This window comes from Pan troglodytes, chromosome 13, assembly GCF_028858775.2.
Source record: "Pan troglodytes isolate AG18354 chromosome 13, NHGRI_mPanTro3-v2.0_pri, whole genome shotgun sequence".
Lineage (NCBI taxonomy): Eukaryota > Metazoa > Chordata > Mammalia > Primates > Hominidae > Pan > Pan troglodytes.
Window position 1 is genome coordinate 139952766 of NC_072411.2, and position 9080 is coordinate 139961845.

The 9080-nt window shown below is 43.9% G+C and overlaps 1 protein-coding gene across 5 annotated transcripts in view; it reads left to right on the forward strand.

Moving 5' to 3' along the window:
• Positions 1-3465, forward strand: part of LRRFIP1 (LRR binding FLII interacting protein 1) — a 156970-nt gene extending 153505 nt beyond the window's left edge. For all 5 annotated transcript variants that reach the window (XM_016950804.2, XM_016950806.2, XM_016950805.2 and 2 more), the window contains one exon: positions 2572-3465. In XM_016950804.2, coding sequence (XP_016806293.2) covers positions 2572-2682 — 111 coding nt within the window. In that variant the 3' untranslated portion in view covers positions 2683-3465. The remainder of the gene's footprint in view (positions 1-2571) is intronic.
• Positions 3466-9080: the final 5615 nt, after the last annotated feature.

The following is a 9080-nucleotide window of genomic DNA, read 5'->3' on the forward strand; positions in this document are numbered from 1 at the left end:
GGATCTTAATAGAGCCTTTAGTCCACTGTTATTGGTATATTTGGACTCGTTTTCACCATCTGACTGTGGATAACCATTTGTTCTGTCTTTTGTGTGTCATTTTTCTCTCGCCAAATTTAAATTTTATATTCAATTTCTATTCTTTTCAGTGATCACACATGGGGTATTTTTATTTAACTTAAAAAAAAATTAAAGTTGAACACTATCTTTACTCCCCTCCTATAAAATAGAAGGACTTTTGAGCACTTTAGCTTCACCCTCCTGCCTGACATGCACACCTTCACACATATGTGTATATGTGTATATGTATATGTATATGTATACACGTACATCCACACATAAATACTTTTGAGCTTCATAAATCCCACTTATCAGATAATACTATTGTTGTGTTGTTGTTGCTGTTGTTTTATATTGCCGATGTTTGTTTGACATAACTACATATTGGCCATTTTATATGTCTGTCCTGTTAGTGTCTCAGACTGTACTAGAATCATTTTCCTCCTCCCTGAAGTACATACTGTAGAAATTCTTTTAGAGCAGACTTCTTGGTGGTGAATTCCCTGTTTTTGTTTGTACATGTTTTTGTTTCATCCTTGTTCTTGGACAGTAGTATTCAGGGACATGCAATTCTGTGTGGTGGTCATTTTCCTCAATGATTATAGCGATTATGCCACCATCTGCTGGCTTCCATTGAGCTGTTGAGAAAGCTGTTGTTGTAATGGTCGGTCCTTTGTAGGGACCTTTTTTTTTTCTTCTCTAGTTTCTTTCAGGTTCTGTTTGTCTTTGATTTTCTACAGTTTTACTGTTAGATGTAGTTTATTGGAATCTTTCTGCTTGAGATATATAGTGTTTCTTGGATCTGTGAAGTCTTTTTAAAAATTGATTTTGGAAAATATTCAACCATTAACTCCTTAAATAATTCCTCTTTTTTAGTCTCTCCACTTTCCTCTCTGGAACTCTAATCAGAGGATGTTAGAGATTCTCATTGTCTCCACATTTTTTAACCATCTCTCTTTCATGTTTTCTATCTCCTTACCTCTCTCTGTTGGATAATGCCTAAAGTTTTTGCAAAGATTTTCCAGTTCACCATTTTTTTAAAAAAGTGTCTTCATTGTTGATAGTTTCTTGCCGCATGTTCATGTATGTCCTCTTTTTAAATTGTATTCTTATTCTTTAAATATTTCATACACAGCTGTTTGGTTTTCTATATCTGACAATTGAAACATGCTCAGTCTTTGGGGGTCTAATTCTGTCATTTATTGCTTCTGTTGACTCTCACTCAAATGGTTTGTCACCTTAGTGTTTTGTGAGCTTATGCTTGATTTTAATTTGCAGGAATACTCCAGGCTTAACTTGTGGAAACTTCCTGCAAAAAGGGCTTGCTTCTGCCTCTGCTGGTGAGGTGGGGTCGGGACTTCTGTCCCAGGACCCAAACAACCTTCCTTGAGTGTTTTGGGTCGAAAGCAGAGCCATAGACCCTGTTCTTGTCACCCCTCCAAAACCATGTTCTCCCAGCTTAGGGCACCCCCACTCTGCCCTGCTGCCTGTGGGTCCAGATGATGCCCTGCTAATGTGGCTTCTGCAGCTCGTCTTCTGCCTGACTCTCAGGCTCCATGGCCCTGGCTCCCAGGTGTGGCCGTCTTGGCCTCAGGCATTCCTGCCTTGGACTCTGGCTGCCAGGGCTGTGGGGACCACCTTCTCCATGCAGTCCAGGCTCAGCTCTTGTTGTTTGTGTTTGTTTACCTCATGCCTCACTTACCTCTTGTGAAACCATCAGGATCCCCACTGGGCGTGTGGCTCACGCCTGTAATCCCAGCACTTTGGGAGGCCAAGGTGGGTAGATCACCTGAGGTCAGGAGTTCAAGACCAGCCTGACCAACATGGTGAAACCCCATCTCTACTAAAAATACAAAAAATTAGCCGGGTGTGGTGGTGTGCACCTGTAGTCTCAGCTACTCAGGAGGCTGAGACGAGAATTGTTTGAACCCAGAAGGCAGAGGTTGCAGTGAGCCAAGATCACACCATTGTACTCTGGCCTGGGTGACAGAGCGAGACTTTGTCTCAAAAAAAAAACCAAACAAACAAAGAGGCCGAGCGTGGTGGCTCATGCCTGTAATCCCAGCACTTTGGGAGGCCAAGGCGGGCAGATCACGAGGTCAGGAGATCGAGACCATCCTGGCCAACATGGCAAAACCCCGTCTCTACTAAAATACAAAAAATTAACTGAGGGTGGTGGTGCACACCTGTAGTCCCGGGAGGCTGAGGCAGGGGAATCGCTTGAACCCGTGAGGCGGAGCTTGCAGTGAGCCGAGATCACGCCACTGCACTCCAGCCTGGGCGACTGAGCGAGATTCCATCTCAAGAAAAAAAAAAGAAAACCATCAGGATCCCCAAGAGTGTTCCCTCTCTGGAGTCCAGTTGTTTCAGAGGAGGAAGGGCATCATGAGGGACCAGGGTCCAAGTTATCATTTTATTTTTCAGTAGGATTGGAATTTTGGTAACACAGAACCCTGTTATGTTTGGAGGAAACAAGTTCCTTAAAGCTCACTGCCTTTCCTCTCTTCCCAGCTCCGCTCTGCGTTGGATAAAACAGAAGAGCTTGAGGTGAGCAACGGCCACTTAGTGAAGCGTCTGGAAAAAATGAAAGCAAATCGGAGTGCGCTCTTGTCCCAGCAGTAAATTCCAGCTCTGAACAGGCAACTGGTTGGTGACTGGAGAGCATTGTTTCATAGGCTTTTCTCTGTCCTGTCTGGGAGCGCTGCTTCTTCCCCTGCCTTCTGAGAGACGAAGACCGTGGCGAGCTTGGCGCTTAGGGGCTCCCGTGCCATGGCTCACCCCAGGGAGCCCCAGCAGCCACCAGGTGCCTCTGTCTGCAGACCCCTGGCCCGGGCTCGGGCCAACGCTCAGAACCTGCAGGTACTTCATAAGCACACAGGGGCCTCGAGGGAGCTCTGTGTCTGACCGCACAGCAGCCTCTGAATGCCACAGGAAATGATGATCACAGTAAAGATTCAGTTGGGACTTGAGTTTCTTTTTTTTTCATGTGTCTTGCTGAAGATTAAGGGGAAATGTTACAGTGTTGGGACTTCCTTTCATGGCAGAATCTACAATTTGAGCGACTTCAGTAGTATCTCTTAGTCTACGCTTTTCATACACGAAACACTGTGGAACCACAAGCCATTACCAAGCAAAACTCTTTCACTGGAAACAAGGGGGCAGTCTAGAAGTAAAAGTGACCTTAAGAAGACTCTTTACAGGCAACAAATGAAGCTTTTCTAAGGGATTTTTGCATCAGTTCAGTCATAAGGATACTTTTTTCCAGGGTAATTAGGCAATAGCTTCACTGAAAATGACAGCTTTTCATTTGCATTATTTAATCCTTATATTTGGAATTGAAGTCGTTAACTTCTTTTAAAGAATGTCCTATTAGAAAAATTAAAAATGAAATGTTGAGAGACTCCAGCAATGTGGTTCTAATTTTTTTCCACTGAGAAAGAAGATCTTTAATTTCATATTAATGGTTCTGTATATTTTGGGTCATCTTTTTATTTTTTAAGAATATCAAGTCAATTCATTTTTCTTTCCCTATTTTAAAAAAAAGGTGTTTTCACAGAATGAGTGCACTTAAAAAGTGAAGTGAAGGAGGAGGTAACAGTACAGATGATGGCAATATCATCAAGGACAAAAGTGAAAACGTTTAGCTACCTGCTGATTTTTAGTGACTGTTCATATGTGTTGTATTTCAAGTATGGCTGGTGAAGCCAGTCAGCTTTTCGGGACATTAGCAAGTGGAAACCGAGTCAGTATCATCCAAAACCATATCTAGTCTTAACACATGGAGAATGCTGGAGTGAGGGTTGTGAGTTCAGGGTGTATAATCAAGAAAACCCTCCCAGCATAATGCTAGGGGTCACCAGTGTCCATCCCCCAGAACTGTATGGATCCAGGATATACACAGCTGCGTTGCATTAAGAAAGAGATGAAATCTCTATTAAAATACACAGATTTTTGTATCTCCTTGTGCAGAGGATATTTGCCACTGCCCATTGGGAAGCAGACAAGTTATAGGGGGCTGGGGGCCAACACTGGCAAGTAGGAAACCATGGGTCAGGACAGGTGAGCAAAACGTGCTGGCAGGTGGGCACCACTGGGAGACCCACACTGCACACCCGGGCACCATATGAACAGGAAAGAGGAAGGAAGCTGGACGAAGCCCCTCAGGGACCCTGTGCTGACCATGCTGGGCCCACCGGCAAAAGGGAGATGTTCAGTTCATTGTCTCATCCTTAAGGTTTCTTCCACAACATCTGAATACAAGCATGTTTAACCGGGAAAATGTCTATGTCATGCATGAATAACACCAGCAGCAAACACTCACACAGCACGCAGACATGCCCGGCAGCATGCTGACGCTTTTAGGTATTTTTCACTCATGCAATTTTCACATATTTTCACTCATTCATTTGCACGGAAATTCTATGAGGTAGATGCTGTTATTAAATCCACATTACAGATGAGGGAACCAGGGTCCAGGAAGGTGAACTGGCAGAAGTCTCCCAGCTGGTAGTACAGGGCTGCAAGGCATCGATTCCCAGGTGTCTCACAGCCCTGAGAAGATGGCGTTTTCCCTATCAGTGGCTCTGAGGAAGTCAAGCCTTCAGTCTCTACCTCTCCCACCAATTCTTTTGGAAACAGCAAACCAATGTTACACACACTTCCTAATCCAGAGGAAGCTAGAACACGATTTTTAAATTTATTTAGTAAAATAAAACTTTTTTTGCAGATGTAGCTAATGGAAATTGGTTGCTGGCTTTTTTCATCCCTGCAACCCAGCATTTCTCAGCCTCAGCACGACGGTCGTCTGGAGCTGGGTCGTTCTTGGTGGCTGGGGTGGCTGTCCCCTGCACCGTGGGATGTTGAGCAGCATCACTGAACTCTACCAACTCATTGCCAGTAGACCCCACTCCCAGTCATAACACACAAAAACATCACCAGACATTGCCAAATGTCCACTGCGGGGGTGAGGGGCGTGTAAAAGCGCCTCCCATTGAGAACCACTGCTGTAACCTGAATTAGAAGATTTGGAAAAGAAATGGTTGTAAACCCAGACCAGGATCCCTGTTGTATGTTTCCTATGAATGATTTTCATTTTTAGAAATGAAATAACATCTAGGACATAAAGCAAAACACTCAAAACACATCATAAATGGATAAATAGATAAAAATCCAATGCAGTTCAGAATTACAATCAAATGTTATTTTCTCTTGTGTTTTAGAATTCCTCATTTTCATAGTCAAAATATCAACTAAAGCATCAAAAGTTCCTGTTGATATTTTTGAAAATGTGTTACTACTTAGCAAATTTGGATTTCTGGTTTGTACAGTGCTGAGCCCTTGAGGAATACCAGAAGAATGCACACCTTAAGGAGGCTGTGGTCTTCAGGGAGAGAACAGCCATGCATGAGGATGGCCATAGCAGAAGGCGGCGGGGTGGGGAAATGCCAGCTGTTAGCTATGTGGAGCCAGCCAGTTGCAAATTTTCAAACCGGCAGAAGCATCTGTTGTGTTTCACTAAATGACCCGAGCCAGATGTGGCCCACGTGTTCCCGAGCCTGCCTGGGTATCTGAAGGGGATAGAGCTGATGTCCACTGACCTGCCTGGCTCCCTGCACCTTCAGCCACATTTGGGAAGCACTTGCTACCCAGTGTTAAGGATGTGCGGAGGCTTAGAGGATTCCAGCTCTGTAGTCAGGGCCTTTTACCCTTGTGTCCAGGAGCCTCCAGGGCTAGCTCCCATCACTCAAGGACTGGACAGTTGTCCCTGAACCCCAGCCCTGTACTTGCTGCCATGCCTCTTGATGCTGCTACCTAACCACTTGCTAGTGTGTATCTCCATGTATGGCCATCCCCCCACCCCTGCCAGTTCCCCCTTGCTTGCTTCTTTCCCCTCTCTGCCAGAACACCTCTGATCACCACTTGTGGATGGCTCCTACCTGGTCCCCAGGTGCACTAAATGCTAAGCAGGTCCTGAACTCCACTGGCCCTGAATGAAGTTGCACTGTCTGTGGCTGGATTTGTCTCTTCCAATTGTCCATCCTCATGGGTGGCATAGAAACAAGAACATCAGAGACTTGGGAAGAGAACTCTGAGCTAGAAATATCTGTTGGCTGGGTGCAGTGGCTCATCCCTGTAATCCCAGCACTTTGGGAGGCCAAGGCGGGTGGATCACGAGGTCAGGAGATTGAGACCATCCTGGCTAACACGGTGAAACCCCATCTCTACTAAAAATACAAAAACAAACTTAGCCGGGAGTCGTGGCAGGTGCCTGTAGTCCCAGCTACTTGGGAGGCTGAGGCAGAGAATGGCATGAACCTGGGAGGCAGAGCTTGCAGTGAACCGAGATCACACCACTGCACTCCAGCCTGGGCAACAGAGTGATACTCCATCTCAAAAAAAAGAAAGAAAATATTTGAAGTTTATGTTAATACTTCCTAAATCCCAGGGGGCTGCTGTATTAGTCTGTTTTCACACTGCTGATAAAGACATACCTGAGACTGGGCAATTTACAAAAGAAAGAGGTTTATTGGAAAGTGAAAGGCATGTTTCACATGGTGGCAGACAAGAGAGCTTGTGCAGGGAAGCTCCCTTTTTTTTCTTTTCTACTTTAAGTTTTAGGGTACATGTGCACAATGTGCAGGTTTGTTACATATGTATACATGTGCCATGTTGGTGTGCTGCACCCATTAACTCATCATTTAACATTAGGTATATCTCCTAATGCTATCCCTCCCCCCTCCCCCCACCCCACAACAGGCCCCAGTGTGTGATGTTCCCCTTCCTGTGTCCATGTGTTCTCATTGTTCAATTCCCACTTATGAGTGAGAACATGTGGTGTTTGGTTTTTTGTCCTTATGATAGTTTGCTGAGAATGATGGTTTCCAGCTTCATCCACATCCCTACAAAGGACATGAACTCTCATTTTTTATGGTTGCATAGTATTCTATGGTGTATATGTGCCATATTTTCTTAATCCAGTCTATCATTGTTGGACATTTGGCTTGGTTCCAAGTCTTTGCTATTGTGAATAGTGCCGCAATAAACATACGTGTGTATGTGTCTTTATAGCAGCATGATTTATATTCCTTTGGGTATATACCCAGTAATGGGATGGCTGGGTCAAATGGTATTTCTAGTTCTAGATCCCTGAGGAATCGCCACACTGACTTCCACAATGGTTGAACTAGTTTACAGTCCCACCAACAGTGTAAAAGTGTTCCTATTTCTCCACATCCTCTCTAGCACCTGTTGTTTCCTGACTTTTTAATGATCGCCATTCTAATTGGTGTGAGATGGTATCTCATTGTGGTTTTGATTTGCATTTCTCTGATGGCCAGTGATGATGAGCATTTTTTCATGTGCCTGTTGGCTGCATAAATGTCTTCTTTTGAGAAGTGTCTGTTCATATCCTTCGCCCACTTTTTGATGGGGTTGTTCGATTTTTTTCCTGTAAATTTGTTTGAGTTCATTGTAGATTCTGGATATTAGCCCTTTGTCAGATGAGTAGATTGCAAAAATTTTCTCCCATTCTGTAGGTTGCCTGTTCACTCTGATGGTAGTTTCTTTTGCTGTGCAGAAGCTCTTTAGTTATGTTAGATCCCATTTGTCAATTTTGGCTTTTGTTGCCATTGCTTTTGGTGTTTTAGACATGAAGTCCTTGCCCATGCCTATGTCCTGAATGTTAATGCCTAGGTTTTCTTCTAGGGTTTTTATGGTTTTAGGTCTAACATTTAAGTCTTTAATCCATCTTGAATTAATTTTTGTATAAGAAACTCCCGTTTTTAAAACCATCAGATCTCGTGAGACTCATTCACTATCATGAGAACAGCGCAGGAAAGACCAGCCCCTATAATTCAATCACCTCCCACTGGGTTCCTCTCACAACATGTGGGAATTGTGGGAGTTACAGTTCAAGATGAGATTTGGGTGGGGACATAGCCAAACCGTATCAGCTGCTATACTGGATTTAGTTGTAGGAGGCAAGAATAATGGTGGAGGAGGCTTCTTTCTGTTTGTGTTTAGCCTTCTGGACCCACCACCACCACCACAGGCACTCAGGGGTCCCACCGAGTCTGCCTTCTGAAGACAGCTGATACTGTGATCTTGAACAAGTTGTACCCCACAGCTAATTGAGACGTGCTGAGTTTTTCCCCTGCTTGAGTTGCTTTCATTTAAATTTCCCCAACCACCAGCCTGCTGCCCCAGGGAAAAGCCACTCAGCTTCACCACTCTGGCCTGCTTGGACTTTCTTCCTTGGATTTTCCTAGGCTGCCTTAGCCACACTGGAATTTTGTAGCAACTAACAGCTGTAGTTTTTCACCCACCATGGTTTTGTTAAATGTGGTTTTAAGGTAATGTGGCATAATATTTCCATATCAAAAAATTTAAATCCACTCTCTTTTAAAAATCTAGGTCTAACTCCTAAATCTGGGTCTAGATGCCATAAAAGAACAAAACAAAGATGGTTTCCTCTCTCGTGGACTATATGGGCAGCCTGTGGGGTAAAGAGAGAAGCTGTCTGTTGCCCTAAGTACCACAATTTAGCACAGGCGAGATTTCACATGGGAGAATGCAAAGGTAAATACATTCATATTACAGCAGGAAGGCAAGTTTGAAAACAAAATTTGTGAGAAACCCTGACTTAAATCTGCTAAATCTTATCTCAGAAAAGGCAGTTGCCTCGCTCAACGTGAACACCTGAAACAGCTGAGTCAGGGGAAGATACAACTTCCAGAACAGGTTCCTAATACCCAGGAATCTCGTTGTGTTAGAAGCAGATGTCTTGTCTTTACTGTGATTTTTAAAATATATTATTTTTGTTCTTACCCTAAATACCTCTGCGTGTGTCTGTTTCCATGATTTTATCAAGAGTGACTTTTCAGATTTCCTGCAAGTTGGCCTCTCTAGAGTTTATTAGAATAACTCTTTAAATATTGATCAAGTACTTACTCAAGCACTAGGGGTTCAACAGTTCTATTCCAGTGGGGAATGCAGACAATAAACCTGTACGTAAGTGAGTA